Source organism: Rhamphochromis longiceps, linkage group LG7 (assembly GCF_057381845.1).
Source record: "Rhamphochromis longiceps isolate RC_006_pf linkage group LG7, R_longiceps_female_GT1.1, whole genome shotgun sequence".
Lineage (NCBI taxonomy): Eukaryota > Metazoa > Chordata > Actinopteri > Cichliformes > Cichlidae > Rhamphochromis > Rhamphochromis longiceps.
In genome coordinates, this window is record NC_140563.1 from 49,143,179 (window position 1) to 49,160,160 (window position 16,982).

Sequence of the window (16,982 nt, forward strand, 5' to 3'; positions counted from 1 at the left end):
AGGGGATTAATGCGCTGTGGCATATTCACACCCCATGGTTTTATTGTTTGTTGAGACCTTCAGGTGAAGCTACACCACGAAAAGTCTGAGACAAGTTGCTGCTGGAACTCTGCACATTGTATTTTAGGATGTTATGCTGTGTAATCTTTGTGATTGTTGTGTGTGTGTGTGCAGTGCAGTAAATTTAGACGCATATGGGTGCATGTAAGCTGACAGTACAAATGTTAATTATGCTTCCTGGCTGCCCTTTGGCTGCTGTCTCAGGGCCTGTAGCATCCTGTGTTTGCTGACCCTAACAAATTAAATTAACTGATAAATGTGTGGCTTTATCACACTGTTAACACTGTTAACCTTTCTTTAAAATAACATTTTACCTGCTATTATGATACGCTGTCAACATATCAGTGACATATCACCTTTTTGAGTCATTACGATGAACGTTTAGCAAATCAGTTTTCGCTACTGCAATGCATTAATTTAAAAAATTTGGAAAAAATTAACGAAACCCCCCAAAATGCAGGATTTTTAAAACCGATAACGATATTTGATTATTAAGAAAATCCAGTATACGGGCCGCTGGTTGTCGTTTGTGGTGTTAATATCAACACTTATAGCATGGTTGAAGGGTGTTTCTCTCGTCTTTTATGTACTTTCAAAATTTTCATTTATCGCCCATTATAAAAGCCAAAATTGAAATATCGTCTAAAAGCTAATATCGTACGATATATCAGCTCCATATTTATTGGGCCTCACAATAAAGTGTTTTATCTTAAAGAGTAACTTTTTTCTAAATGCACCCGTTATACAACAAATCAATTTATTTTGAGCCATGTGAAAATTCTGAAATCCAATGATTGCTCTCTTTTAGCTCTTGTGTTGGTTCTTGCTACAATAGGTCGCTCAAGGACCATTTTTTCGCTCTGACACCATGAGCGCACACATGGTAAAAGCAGCAATGGTTGTTAATAGTTGAGTAGGGAGCTGTGTTAAGGCGGAAAAGGTAGTCATCACAGAACAGGCCTTTTTTAACGGATACGTTTTAATGGGATTTGCTAAAGCCCTAACAAAAATATAAAAATAGTATGTTAAGATTTCCCACAGATGTGGAAGGAGTGAGTCAGTTGTCCTGACCATCTAGTCAGTGTCTGTGGTGGCTCTATATGCAACTGAGCAGTCTCAGTGCTAGTGGGAGCTTTGTGTTTTTCCAAAAACTGGGTTGTCGTTTGCGCTTTGTTATTTTGCCTTTACGTTCAAACGCATGCAAGTTTAAGTGGAACTGTCATAATTTAAAAAGCTTAAATGCTGTCTGTAAAGTGCTTCCCATTAAACAATTAACTCAATTTTTTTAATAAAAGGGGAACTAGTCAATGTTGTCTATAGTTTAGTAGCTTCTAATCACCTCTGCCTAGTATGATGTTGGTCTATTAAGTGCTGCCATAATCTAATCAAACCCACATGGACTCTATAAGGCATTTAAGGTGCCCTGTTGTATCTGACAGTGAGAAATTAGCAGATCCTTTAAATCCTTTAAGTTGTAAGGAGCAGCTGAAGCAAATCAGACTTGCTGTAACAAGTCTTCCAACACCATGGTACTGATTCATGATTTATCCCATTGTCCATCTGTATGTACCATGTCCGATTGGTAAGCAACAAGGCTGTTTGTTTAAAGGTGCTCCTGACAAGTCTGTAGAGATTTAAAAAAAAAAAAAAAAAAAAAAAAGTTCTCGGATGTTCGGTTCATTAAAGCTGTCCATTTCAGTTTTGCTCTTTTCAACATACATATGCCAGGTAACATGAGCTCTTAATATATTAATATACCCCCTACTTTTGTGTGCACATTGCTGAAAGATAACAACCATTATTTGTTTCACTTTTAGGCGATCTCTAGTCTACAAGGTTGTTAGAAAAAAGTGAGAAGGACCTTTTCCAGTTTCTTAAAAGCAAATTGTGACATTTTTTAGATTGGTTGCATTGTTTTCAGGCAATATAATCTCAAATATGATCGAGCAAGTCAGCAAATCGTCACGGTATATACACTGGCATTTTTGCTTGAATTATTTAATTAAGCATCAAATATTTGCTTTCAGGAAGTTTCAGTCTAATTTAAATAGGAGCTTCAGATGTTTTTTTTATTTAACTGTTCTCCACCACATTAGGCACCAAATCAAGTTTGTCCATTTAAATATGGTTCATCATCATCAAACTGCCAAGCTTCATTAAGTCACTACTGCTTTACATCAGCCGAGCTGGTTTTCCTGTTTGTGTCAAAACAGCTGGTAAATAATTTAACAATAAAAGACCAACGGGATCTAATACTCCGTCTAATGATTACAGTGCGTGAACAGGTGTAATATGACCACAAAAAATGAATCTGAGGCCTTACATTGTTGGTTTTCTGGTTTCAAAGTCTCACAGTATCAGGTAAAGAAAAGGTTTAACAGTTTGGTGCCAAAATAAATATTTCCTGCTGCTGCTTGACTTGACCCACACTTGCATCAGTTGATTTCACGAAGATAATTTGAGCCTCCACTTATAAAGACTGACTTGCAATGTTAAGGAACTGTTAGGCAGGAAAGAGGTCTTCTAAAAAAAAAAAAAATTTAATGTGTATGTACTGAGATGAAAATGGAGACAAAATCCTTTTTCTTTTTCCAAGCAAAATCATGAACCATACATTCATTCACAATGCCCTCATTCCTGTATAAACTTGAGTCATCCCAGAGGTGTTCCATGGGTTGAGATCAGGACTCAGGCCAGTCAAGTTCTTCTACACCAAACTCATCCATGATTTTATGGATGCTGCGTTTGGTGCGCTGATGCTTCCCAAACTGTTCCTACAATGTTGGAGGCATGACATTGTCTAAAATGTCTTGGTGTGCTGAAGCATGAAGAGTTTCTTTCATTGGAACTAAAGGGACGAGCCCAACTTCTGAAAAACAACCCCACACCGTTAACCCCCCTGCTCCCCTCCACCAAACTCTACACTTGGCAAAGTGCAGTCAGACAAGTCGCGTTCTCATGGCAACTGCCAAACCCAGACTCTTCCATTTGGTTGCCAGATGGAGAAGAGTGATTCGTCACTCCAGAGAGCACATCTCCACTGCTCTAGAGTCCAGTGGCGGATGCAGTGCTTTACACCACTGCATCCAACGCTTTGCATTGCACTTGGTGACGTAAGGCTTGGATGCAGCTGCTCAGCCATGGAAATTCATTCCATGAAGCTTTCTACACATGGAGATGATCTCAAGGCCACATGAAGTTTGGAGGTCTGTGGCAACCGACTCTGCAGGAAGTCAGCAACCTCTGCACACTCAACATCCCCTGATCCCTCTCTGTGCTTTTACACGGCCTATCACTTCATGTCTGACTTGCTGTCATTTCCCAGTCGCTTTCACTTTCACGACTGGGCTTGTTACACAGGTGGCATCCTTTCATGGTACCAAGGTGGAATTCACTCCTGAGAGTGACCCATTCTTTCACTAATGTTTGCAGAAGCAGTCTGTATACATACATGCTTGATTTTTATATTTTATCTGTGTCGATTTAGACATGTAAGTAGAAGTGCCCCATTCAGAAACAAATGTTGTAGTTCAATGTTTACTAAACTTAAAATATGTTCCATTAAAGATGAGCGGGAAAGCATGCAAAGGAGCAGGGGGGAAAAATGCTTAAGGCATAATTCGATAATAAATGATGAACTGACCCATACTCATCCACTACTTAGAATTCTGTTAAATATCAAATCCTGTTATTTGTAGCCCATTATTGTTATTTAAACGGTGCCTGTCAGCAACATCTTTTAGAGCTGATAGGATTAACAGTTAAATTCATCAGACAAGCTTGAAAGCCTGAGGACACAATGGTGGTATCGTTTAAAAAGTATTGCCTGAATTAAAACCAAGATGAAAAGTTACAGCTGCAGTTAAAATTTTCTTACATATTATATGCCAGTCATAATTCTCCCAAGTGTCTGATCCATTTGTTCATTTGGCCTCACAGTGCTGCAGTTGTGTTTGACTAAATTTGACTACATTTTTAAACTTTCTTCATGTGGAAAAAACCCCAAACACAACTACCAAAGGCTTTAGGGAATAACTAGACAGTCATTGACTTGTCAAGACTTGTAAGATGGCTCAAGAATCGTCATTTGAATTAATAATTGAGGATCTGAAAAAAAAGCCCGGTGAGTAGTTTCTCTTAACAGAGGAAGTCGGGACTTAGAAAAATGCAAAAAGCAAAATCTGTATTGAATGTGTCAGCTGAACCTTCCCACATGAGATCGGGGCACCATTCCTCTGTATAGAGCTGCTTGCAAAAACAGGGTCTACACGGAAGAGTCATCAGGAAACCTCACAAAAATCGACATGGGAAGCATGCAAAACACCTGCAAAAGCACGTTATTTTGAAAAACGGTGGACGCATGAAGATTAAATTGCGTATAGCTTGCCAATTGTTTAGCTTGGGAGAAGAAATATTCTGCTTTAGCATTGTCTGTAACCCATTGCAACAGACAACACTGCACAGATATGAGGACGATTGGATTGCACTTAAATATAGAACAGTCTGGATGCGTCAGTCATGCAGTCATTCAAAAAAAATAAAAATAAATGTGAAACTGAAAAGAGACCGGTTCCCACATCGAGACGAGTTTCCAAAGCATACCTTTAAAATCTAGCATGACCTACTTAAAGAAACTCAGGCTGAAGCTTTGGAGTGGCCTTCATAGTCCCCTGAATTGAAGAACATTCAAAGTCTCTGGGTAGACATCTTAAACATGCTGTGTGTGCAAGAAGGCATAAACATATCACAGAACCTGACATGATATGCAGGGAAAAGTGGGTTAAAATTCATAGAGAGATTTTGATGGTCATGCTCTCCTTGGATTTCACAGTTCAAACAATCAGTAAACAGATAAACTAATAAAAAGGTTTATTTCAGCTGTATGTCGGTGTGCATGATGTGCTTGCAGCTTCACTTTGTTTCAATTCAACTCAGGTTCTAGTTACAGTGATTTATATAGTACTGTGCAGAACCCTCGAGCCTCCCCTCATTTCTTTATCTTCTGCCAGTGACTTATTGAAATGTGCACATATAAATGAAAATGAAATATTTCAGAAAAAACCCCCAAGTTGTGTAATTCTAACAAACTTAAAAGTCAAAATCTGGTATGACCAACTCTTTAAAGAAAAAAGCAAGCATATATCAAGATTGACGGCAAACTTGTGAGATAAACGTTGGAATTTAAGTTCTCATTGTTAGATTCATTCTTTTTGGCTGAATATCATATTGTTTAATACTCTTGATTAAATCTTTCTATTGCAGCAGCACTCTGCCGCAACCTGCCATATTTCATGAATAATGTTCAAAAGACAGGTGTGTATAGACTACTGAGAGGAAAATGTTGAAGAAGAGATTACTGATTTTTTTTCTTTCTTTTTTTTTTTTTTTGTAAAGGCAGTCTTTTTGTCATCCTTGTGAAAACCTATCATTGGATATAAATATGAGTTATTTTCACAGAGTCAGTGTGCCAGCATGCAGACGCTGCTGGTTATGAACCTGCTTGTTTTGTAGTGGTGTGCAGCAGATGTCTTGTCTCTTGTGGCTCTGTGGCTTTATGATAAAACAATCATAGCAAAGAGCTGCAAAATTTGACTCCTTGTGGAAAAAAACCCCATAAAATAAAGCAAAGATTTCACTTGGGTGAACTAATCTTCTATTAGTGAGAGTCACTGCAGTCTGCTGTACGCCCGATATGTGTAAACTTAACAGTCTTGGCAAGTTGCTGTTAAGCAGCGACAGCTCAGCATGGTTTTCTGCTCAATGCATATAATCTTGCAACTGCAGGTACATTTTGTACACTGTCTCTTCCATTATTTTCGATATACTACTGCTTGCTAAAGTGGTAGCTAACTGTGAATATTTAAAGCTCCGCTGGTGATGTTGTTGTACCGGTGTTGGGTGCTGCAGCACGCTGAATGAGTAAGAAAAAGGTCTACTTCTCAGAGGTGACTTCTGGCAGGGTAGAAAGACTGCTCATGAAGGAGGGATGGAAAGGCGCAGATTTTATTGAATTTTATTTCCTTTTCCTCTAACGTCCCATTTATCTGGACTAGATTTGTGGCTAGGTGTACCTTGTGAACCCTTAGGCTGGGTGTGGTTCCTGGCAAGGAGGCAAATGTGCTAACCATTACACGATGGAAACATTACATATGACGCTTGGTGCATTTTTAGAAAAAGTTACTAAAGGCTGTTAAAACTGGCTGGGTGTTGTGACAGAGTCACTAAGGTAGCAATAATGAGACGAACTGAAGTATCACTGCTGTGAAGAAGATTTATGTCAGGTTCTTAAGCTAGTTCCAAACTTTCAAAGCAACTATTGTAATCCTGAAAACTAAGACATGGCTGTGAATGGTCTGCTCCTGCTGCTGCTGTGTTTGGCCATTACTTAACTACTATTAACGTGCTTGAGTTTGACAAATTCACTGTTTTTCACTCATTTGCTGAGTGTGCTCTGGTGAATATTACCTTTGCTAACATTTTGCTCTTCTTCTTGATTTTTCTGGTGGTTTGTAAGCAGCATCACGGTCCATTACCTCCACAACTGGAGTGCGAATGGGAAAATCAAACTTTACATTTACTGTGTCTCATAATAAATACCAGGAAAAAACTATATTTTAATGGTAAATTAGATTTAGATGACATAATACGCCTCGATAATCTCTGTAATCTTTGCCCCATGTAGCAAACAAACATCTGTATAGAGAAGCTCGACAGTTGAATCCATGTTTATTTTATTGTTTATATTTCAGCGTCTTGCTTTGTTTTCCCTCAAACCTGTGACGGGCAGTAACTTGTTTATTTTATGAGTTACTCATAGCTGTGTTAGATGTTGCGTGCTATTTGTGTTTGAGAAACTCTTAAAGCACACACTCTGATCCGGTGTCTTGAGTTCTCCGGGTCCGCTGACATCAGAGGATGGGAGTAGACATCTTGATCTCCAGATCTCTCTTTCTCTTGTTTGTGCAAGAGGCCAAATTCTCACTGGTATCATGACGCAACGTTTTCTCCTCTGCGAGACACAATGAGATCTTTCTCCGGCTTTTCCTTTTTCTTCTGGGTAAACCCTGGTGAAGCACTGCAGGCTAAAGAGATCAGGATTTGGAGTATTGTGTGGTTTCCTACACATTTCTGTCTCTCTGCTTTTAAAATTTTCTAAAATTAAACATATTGATTTCTTCTCTGTTGTGGTCATCTAAACTCTGCAGAAAACACGAATAAATACATTTCCATGATTCTGGCTACCTGCTGTTATTGCCACTATCATTTTTTTTCCCCTTTAAAAAATCAGGCTGTCGTTTTCATTCACTGGGTCATTAATTATTGAGGATGTGCAGGTTGACGAGATGCACATCCTGCCTTGCTTGCCAGATGACTTCTCTGTCGCCAGGATGCATGCCATATAATAATTTAACACATCTGTGGACTTCTCTCTCCCAGACAGCATGAGATGGTTGCGCTAACCAACAGTTAAGGACAAACCTCTGTACTCCTAATCAGCTTAATGCTGGCTTATTCAAAGGCCCTCTTTCAGACAGAGCAGCTGCTGTCAGCCAGTTTGAGTAGAGGGTGTGACTGCTGGCAGAGCTTGCCAATGCAGTGAGACCGGTTGGTGATTAACAAATGTCAGTAGACTTTGGAATCTGGGGAGCCCAGTCTGATGGCTTTGTCCTCTTTTGCTTGCACTGAAGGTCTTCCAGGTGGCTCCGTCATGCACTTTCACCGCCTCCCACCCTTCCCTTCCCTTCTCGTCCTTTCCCTCTCAGATCTGCTCTTCCCTTTTTGCTTCTGTGTGCCCCTGTCTCCTCAGGGCTCAGGGTTGCAGAGCGCTCTGAGATAAAGAAGTTCAGACATGCCTCACATTTTTAGACCCCCTTGTGGAACGTTGCTGGCGGCTTCCGCAAAATGCTTTTGCCGTATTTTGCTCCGCAGAGTGGCGGTGGATGCCGCTTGCTCTGACCTCCGCTTTCTTCCTTTTAGAGAGGGACATCCAGCATTTCTCCGAGAATCTCTTGATGTGAGAGATAATGTCGCCGAGAAATGAAAAGACTGCACAAAGTCAGGCTGGCAAGAGCGTGAGATGTTTTCTGCTGAGCCGTGTGGGCAGAGAGCTCGGGTATAGTACTGTACATCTGGCAGATAGATTTCTGTCAGCAGCTCTCCAGCGACAGGCTGCCTGCCTTTGAGGAAGAGGATCAGATCTGTGGGTCCATGTTGTGTGCTGGCTGAACACCTAAGCGCACATAGTCAGCTCCTAAAATGGCTGCCCTTGAAGCTCGGCTCAGAGGAGGATCTGAGCAGCTCAGTCGCTGTCTGTTAGAGCCCCAGCTGACTAGATGAAAGCAGTTACACAATCTCACCCATTAACTTGGTGTGGTGCAGGGACTGACTGCCTGAAAAGACACAGTGAACTCTGAGGCAAATTCTGGTTGTGTACAAGGGTTGTTTTTATTTCTCTCCCACTCTCCTCCCTGGCCATCTCTCTCCCCTCCTTCTCCAACGGGATTCTCTTGATATCCATGTCAAGGAACCCTTCATTAGGAGACAACTTTGTTCAAAACAGCAGTGAACTGCCAAGAGAGCAGGGTGGGGCCACGTGGTGAAGTTGTAACCTGACCCTGAACAACAATGGCTCCCCTGGTTGCTCAGGGACATGCTGGCAGTTTGGCTGGCTCTCGTGGAGCACTCCACTGGCTGGTCAGTTGGGTGTGGGAAGCACGGTAGGATTCCCAACTGTCTCTGGCTGGATCTCATTTGAATTGCAGTGGGAGTGAGAGTGGGGGGACTGAAAACGATAGTGTTACTGAAACTACATTTCACAGATAGCTATCCAACTTAAACCTGACATAATAAATATAAGTAGAATAAGTATAATTCTTTTTTTTCTTCTAGTAGTTCAGTTACACTGGAAGTATTTTTTTTTTCTTCACTTAAAATACTTTATACTAGTTTTCTTTTCTTTTTTTGTCTTTTTTCAATTGTTGTTGTTTCAGAATTGAACTCATGAATGGGTGGTGGGGGGTGTGTGAAAAAACCAATAGCAACAAATGGTTTTTTGGACCTTTCCTAAAATAAGTGTAATTCTCCACTTAACACAGGTTAATATAGGGTGATTGTGTATTGCTTTTTATTTCCCTCTCAGTTCCATACACACACTGTATGCAAGATGGATGTAGCGGGCAGGCCTGAGTGTAAAACTGCTTCCTTGTTGGCTAACGTCCTAAACCATAGAGATGGTAACCAGTGCTGTGATTGCAGGTAGTTTGTATGGAAGATGCAGACTTGTCTGCAAACACTTGCTTATAAGTTTCACAGAAAATTCACCTTCAAGGTAAAAGCTGTACCTTACTGCTAAAACATTTCCAAAGGCGCAACTTTTACTTTAATAGCGTACAGCTTCCATTTCTGATTTGCATTGTACTCTTCACGTTTCCACTTGGCGCGACCTTTGCAACTGGCTGGCAACAAAATCTGCATCTTCCACACAGGCAACTGGTGCAACCTGCTACCAAAGCAATTGTGTAGAGGTTTGTGGTGTGGTTTCGTATACCTCTTTGTGAACCAACTTAATATTACCACTGCCAGCAACCACTGACCACTAATTGTGCCCATTGGTCCCTTGTATCCAGGTTACCAGAGGGTCACTGACCAGTCTGTTGGCCTTCGTGAGTGCTACTTTTTCTCGCAACTGGTACTTGTCAGGTAGTTGCATGCAATAATGCCTGTGCAATGAAGGCTTTGATAAATCTTAATATAATATGAACTTTTTGTAAGAAAAACAAAATCTGTATGACTTGAAATGAGAGACTGAGTCTATAAAGTCTGTAAGAGCAGGTTTACAGTCAGACATAGAACTGGATGTCTTTTTGTAACCATGTGTATCGCCCCCTAGTGGCTGTTAATAAAGCAGGTTTAAGGCGCTTCTGCTTTGCCGTAACATTTAAGACCTGAAAGACAGGTCAGTTTTTTGACTTTCTATGGTTTCACATCGTGGAGCGTTTAGTGATCATTTGTAGGCTACTAATGTTGCTTCGGATGTCTTATCTCTGGCTGCTGATATCTACTTTCAGATGAAGTGTCCATGAATGGTTTTTCCATCTGGTGAAGGCACGATTCGACTGTGCTTTATTTTTTAAATTCACGTTGTTCTAAATACTTGGTTAACAGTACTTGTCTTGGTTTTTTTCCAAAGTACATCGCTAGTTGACATGACCTGATTTCGGTGTTTAGTCATCTGTTCCAGACCCATGCCCACAAATTTCAACTGTGGTGTTCTTGGTCTAATTTAGTCGTGTTGTAGACATTTAATGCACTGCAGCATTCAAATGAACAGGCCTAAGCAGATTAATATTTTACTAGTCTATTTGTTTTTATATTTTTTTTTTTTGCTTTAAAAAATTTTAGATTCAAGGCTTTAGGTTTATGGGATACTATTTATTTTGTGCCAGTCATATATTTTTATTTCTTTCAATGACAAAAAGTACAGCAGTAAGATAGGATTTAGTCATATTCCAGACATCCAAGAACAGTGCAGTGTAGACTATTTTCTTTTATTTATTTATTTATTTTATTAAAACAACAAGGGATCGACAAGGGTCACACTGGAAGTGTGAATCATTAATCTTCTTTGAATATATTCAAAACACTTTGGCCGTCGCCTAATAGAAAACAAATGAATAGTCATTGCAAAGAAGTGGGTCTTGGAAAAGAGGCTTGATTTTCAGCTTGAAAATGTTTTTCCGTTGGTAAGACCAAAAGGGTTACATTTAACTCAGTGCATACCAAAGTAGTCTTCCTGGGATGTCAGACACGGGCATACAGTCCATTGTAACCCTGACATCCATTTGTGAATCGAGCCAGGGAGTAGTGTGGGGAACGTCACTTGTCATTCGTCATTATTAAACTGCAAAGTTGTACAATAAAGACAGGAAAAAAATTTATAAATTGTGCAAAAGAGCACTTTTGTTATAGTCTGGGGCTTCTCATCTCTTCCACTTTTAACAGATTCGAGCAGAAGTGGCGTGCAGTGTACGTAAAGTGTGTTTGTGTTTGGTGTTCATTTGTGTACATACCACTTGTGTGCACAACTTCCCGTGTGTGTGGGTTTTTTTCTCTTTTTTTTTTTCATTGTTGTTTTAGTCTTTTTTTTAATTTTTTTTTTTTTTTATCCATCCTGCGGACATGCAGTGCTGTAGAAAAACAAAGGGAACTCATCGCACTTCATCAAGCAGGCAGTGAGGAAGGGCCACCTGTGCTTTCAGAGGTGCTTTAATCCATCCTGAAATGTTCCAGGTACTTTTCATGAAACTCTTTTTGGTTTGAAGGTGTAATCATCCTGAAATATAGAAACAGCATGAGGAGCTGCTGTTTGCACAGCAGGGTGTGTCTTGTTCTGTGAAACGGCTCCATGCCGGTTGTGTTGAACAAACCTAAAGACTCCCACACCACAACCTTACTCATCCATACTTGTTAGACATTTGTTGGTTGTGTGTTTTTTGTGTGCCCTGTCCTTGGACACAAGCAGTTTGGTTGGGAAACTTGCCAAAGATGTCAGCTTAGGTAAATTCAAATTATACAGTTCCTGTTGAAATCAGGCCACAGAGGTGCTGATTTAGTACCAAAGTAATGTAATCTCTTAACCGTCGATTTGTGGCATAGTTTGCTTTTATTTGCTCACTTATTAAAACTAGTTATTTTTTAATAAGTGAGAAACTGAGATAAACGGTCTGTTTATCTCAGTTTCTCAGTTTTGTCACAAGTTTTCTGTCTTTTGATTTTAGAAATCCTTTCTTTTTCATTTCAGGTTCTGAGATGTTTCATGTTAAGATCTGCTCCACAGATTTTGCAGTCATGTTAAAGGACAAAAGCTTCAGCTTGTGTTTTATGAAAGCAGAAGTAGTTCATGGACGAATTCTTCCGTTTTTCCCGTCTACGTGTGCTGACACACAGCCTTTTCTTTGTTAAACCTATTGCTGCCTTTTCAAACACCAAGCATACTTATTCTGGTAGTAAACCTCAGTTTTAACCTTATCTGCCCACAGTATTCAGGCATTTATGGAATGAACCATACTTGTATATTAAAAAAGAATCTCAGATTTTCTGGGGTTATGTGGACCATAACACCATATAGCTCACATATTAGTTACATTTACTGAAAAGATGAACCCACTTTGAAGCTCATCCTAAAAAATGTAACATGTTAGAGAAAAACTTTGCTGTCATTTAATTTGCTGCGTTCAGGAGAAAAAAATCAGATTGAATGTGTTTTAATTCTAGAGTAAAGGCTGTAAACTTTGCCCTTTTAACCAGCTCTTCAAAAACCAATGCCAGCTACATGTTTTTTGTAGTTTTGAGGGGGGGAAAAATCACTGCTGGTGATCAGAGAGCCACAATGACAGAGATTTGAAATAACGGCCACGCCGTCAGCTTTCATTTTACTGGCTATGTCCAAACTACAGAGAAGCCCAAAGACATAAAGCCATCATTTCTTAGTTGATTCATTCAATCTTATTTCAGAGCAGTTGATACAATCTGATGGAATAGTCTGCTCTAAATACTGAGCTGTGGAGCTGCTCTCCAGCTGTTGCTTATCCCAAGGTAATAAAAATGGGACAAATCAGCCCATAATCCCTCCTCAGTCCCTCCATTGTTCTTGGAATGATGCTATGCAAAAAAAAAAAAAAAAAAAAAGGAACCTTCTTAGTATTCAGAATAACATCGGCGACTGCTGATTTGCCTCTGTGTCATGTTTTGTTTGCTTTGTGTCATCTCCTGTCATTTTAGCGATAGATAATATTTGTATGTGAATTTATGGCGCTTGATCCGTGCGGGTTTTTATCAAAAGGAGAACAGATTAATTTTTTATTTCTTTGCTTCTTGTGGGGTTTTGGGTTGTTTTTTGGGGGGGTGGGGGGGGGGTGTCTTTTTTGGGGTTTGTTTTTTGTTATCTGTACTTGTTTTATTGCAGTTTTTTTGCTTTTTAAAAAATAATAATTCGGTGGCATTTCCATTGATTTTGGTCCTTTTAATTGTGTCATTTCAAAGCAGTCCTGAAAGGTGCATTCAAAGGTGGCACTTTATCCAATACATTTCCCCTCACAGTGTAACAGGTGAAAATGGAAAGGAGGTTCTATTAGGCTGAGTCCTTTAAGCTATGAAATTAGGGTTTGCATTTGGAGCATATCTTTTGAGCTGATACACATAAGCGTCTGTTCTCTCTCTCTCTTTTTTTTTTTTTTCTTTCGTAGTGTTGTTATTTGGTGAAGGTGTGTGTACCTTCCTGCACCTGATTATTCTTTGCTCAAGGAGCAGTAATCATCACTGATAATCATATCAGATCATCACTGAGCTCATTTTTTATGGAACAGCATGTTTAATGCAGTGAACAGGGTGATGACAGCCCTGAAGTCTAGGACTGGACTCTCTCTGTATATACTTTCTGTCTGACAAAATTCGGGCCCTGACCTCACGTGTGAAAGTGTCAGCTCAATTGTTTTATATTACTTTGGCTTTTCTTAAAAAAGGTTCTGTGTCCTCATGATTTTCTCTCTTTGTGTTTTGCAGGTTTCCCTGATTTTCCAGGGAGTTCTCCCCAGTTTTAATAATGGAGGTGTTGCAATGTGATGGCTGTGACTTCCGAGCCGAGTCATACGACGACTTGAAGACTCACATACAGGAAGTGCACACTGTTTTTCTGCAGCCTGCAGATGCAGATGAGTCTGATTCCCTGAAAGATGAAGATGAAGACGAGGAAGAAGAAGAGGACTATGATGATAAAGATGACAAGGATTATACGCCTCCTAAATCTGGAATGAGTATGCCTACCACATTCATTTAGATGTTGCTGTTGTTTTGTTGAGGATTAGGATCATGTCTGTGTCTGTTATAAAGAAGTCTACAAAGTAAGGTGATCATACATTTTACAAAGTTGGGTAATGTAAAGAGTTGTGGATGGACTTTATCAGCAGAAACAACAGAAAGGGAAAGAAATTACAACAAAATAATTTACTGTTTTCCAGCATGTGTCTAATAATCTTTCTCTTTTCTTTCTTTTTCTTTCTTTTTAGGCCCCAACTCTACTGACAGTCCCAACCAAACATCACAAAAGCCAACAGCTGAAACTCATCTGCAGTTTTATCAGTGCAAGTTCTGTGTCCGTTACTTCAGATCAAAGTCTTTCTTAAGAAACCACACCAAAAAGGTGCATAATGTCATAGAGCCAGATTCGGATGCAAGTGTCTCCTCAAAGACTGCAAAGCAGCCCAGCTACACTGTCATAATGCACAGTGACCATTCAAAAGTGTATTCCTGTCAGTATTGCACATATAAGTCCCCAAGGAAAGCACGGATAATGAAACACCAACTAATGTATCACAACAAAGTTCCTTCGGATAGTGCTGGAGATCCCCCGGAGTGCAATGAAAGCGGTGAGAAATCGGACTCTGCTACTGAGCTCATGAAGGGAACGTTTGCCTGCGAGTGGTGTGACTATCAGACCAACCAGAAGGACAGCTGGACCAATCATGTGGTGAAGGAGCACAGTGACAAGGTCAAGATAGTTTCCTGCATTGCGGAGGTGGAAGAGCAAGCAAGTGCAAGCTCCCCCAAACCGGATTCTCCCTCCTCTTCCCGTGCTAATGTTAGCGGAAAGGAGGAGTCTGTAGCAAAAACACCAGAAAACACAGGGGAGAAGTCCACCTCAGAGATCTCATCCTTTCAATATGCACAGATAAGTGCAGTTACACCCAACAGCACAGGTTCTTCTATCCTATCCAAGAGGTTTGCATCATCCGATGTCCCCAACAGTGCAATAGCTATGGACACCAACCTACTCAATGAGGAAGACTCGAGGAGCAGCTTAGAGGACGATGACGACGACGAAGAGCTGGGTGATATGGACGATCCCAGCTACACTGGAACCCTGTCCGCAGATGCAAAGCAGCTATTAACAGATGAAGATAATAAATTATTGGAAACTAAAGGAATTCCCTTCAGAAAGTACATGAACCGATTTCAGTGCCCATTCTGCTCCTTCCTCACCATGCACAGGCGGAGCATCTCCCGCCACATTGAAAATATTCACCTCTCTGGAAAAGCCACGGTGTACAAATGCGATGAGTGCCCATTTATTTGCACCAGCCCTCTGAAACTAGGCACACACAAACAGAGCCACAATTTTTCAGATTTAGAAACCTTGGACCTGACAGGTGATAGCCCAGGACCTCAGAATGACAGCGCAGCAGAGCCAGTTAATGAGGGTAACGTGAGTTCTAAAGTCAATGGGAAAAAGACAACCAGCACACCAAATGACCAGCAGAACCCTCACCGCTGCACCCTCTGCAGCTTCTCCACCACCACCCTGAAAGGTCTGAGGGTCCACCAGCAGCATAAGCATTCCTACTGTGATGACCTCGACTCCACTGTCTTTGAAGCCCAGCTGTCTGACCAGCCAGACTCTGAAGTAGATGCTTCTCCAATCTTCCTACAAAAAACCCAGACCCCCATTTTAGGGCTTGCCACCAAAAAGCCCTTAGTAACAGGGAAAAGAGCCAGGAAGTCCATTAATGACTTGCCTTTGGATTTGTCCTCAGTCAAAAAGAGAACCAGAATTGATGAAATTGCCAGTAACCTTCAAAGCAAGATAAGCCAAAGCCAGCAGGACACCGTCATTAATCTGGATGACATGGATGATGAAGACGCGGGAGAAAATCATGCCAGCGCTGATGAGGGGAGAAACAATGAAAACAACTCTGTCTTTGCTTACAACACACAGCAGCTTTATGCAAGAGACTCTGCCAGCTCTAATGAGGGCAGCAGAATAGGGAAAAGAAAAAGCAACCCTAGGTCCAAGCCTAGAAACATCCCCATATCGCTGACTCTCTCGGACGATAGTGAAAATATCTCCGCTGATGCCAGTGACAGTGCTATCCAAGAGAACATGGAATATTCAGAGGATCCTGGAATTACACGCTTCTACTGCAAACACTGTGATTACCACAACAAGTCGGCTCGTAGCGTCAGCACCCATTACCAGAGGATGCACCCTTACATCAAGTTTAGTTTTAAGTACATCCTGGACCCTGAAGACCAGAGTGCAGTCTTCCGCTGCTTAGAGTGCTACATCGAATACACAAATTACAACGATCTGCACCAACACTACATGGACCACCACCCTGAAGCAAGCAATGTGCTCAACTTCAACCAGCCCCATCTCTTATACATGTGCCGGTTTTGTTCGTACACGAGCCCTAACGTGAGGAGCCTAATGCCCCATTACCAAAGAATGCACCCCACCGTGAAAATCAACAACGCCATGATCTTTTCCAGCTATATTGTAGAGCAGTCCCACAAAAGCAGTGAATCACAGACTCTGAGGGAAATACTCAATTCGGGACCGAAAAATTTTAACTCTCCCACTTCGATGCCCAGGTCCACCTCAAGCCCGGTGCAGAAAGCGGTTTCCAAATCCCCTGAAGCTAGCGCTGACCCAGAACCTCTCAAAGAAGGCAGCAATGTTGTCGTCTACGATTGTGACGTGTGCTCCTTTGCAAGCCCCAATATGCACTCTGTTCTGGTCCACTACCAGAAGAAACACCCAGAGCAAAAGGCGTCTTATTTCCGTATACAGAAAACCATGAAGGTCATCTCAGTGGATCAGTCACAGCCTGTAGCCAACTCTTCGTTTAACACCAGCATGTCTTCGACTCCAAAACAATCAAGTGCAGCAGTTTATGGATCAGATGAAGAAATGTATTACTGCAAGCACTGCGTGTACAGCAATAGATCTGTTGTTGGTGTTTTGGTCCATTATCAGAAAAGACACCCGGAGGTGAAAGTGACAGCGAAATACATCAAACATGGCGCTCCTACCCCTGGATTGATGAAGCTCATGGATGAGCTACAGATTGCAGCACCCAAGCAGTTTA

At 40.9% G+C, this 16,982-nt stretch overlaps 1 protein-coding gene across 5 annotated transcripts in view; it reads left to right on the forward strand.

The window, feature by feature from the left end:
* Positions 1-16,982, forward strand: part of znf462 (zinc finger protein 462) — a 56,979-nt gene that overhangs the window by 12,692 nt on the left and 27,305 nt on the right. For all 5 annotated transcript variants that reach the window (XM_085414028.1, XM_085414024.1, XM_085414027.1 and 2 more), the window contains exons 2-3: positions 13,621-13,871; positions 14,124-16,982. The exon at positions 14,124-16,982 is cut by the window's right edge and continues 2,339 nt beyond it. In XM_085414028.1, coding sequence (XP_085270154.1) covers positions 13,661-13,871; positions 14,124-16,982 — 3,070 coding nt within the window. In that variant the 5' untranslated portion in view covers positions 13,621-13,660. The remainder of the gene's footprint in view (positions 1-13,620; positions 13,872-14,123) is intronic.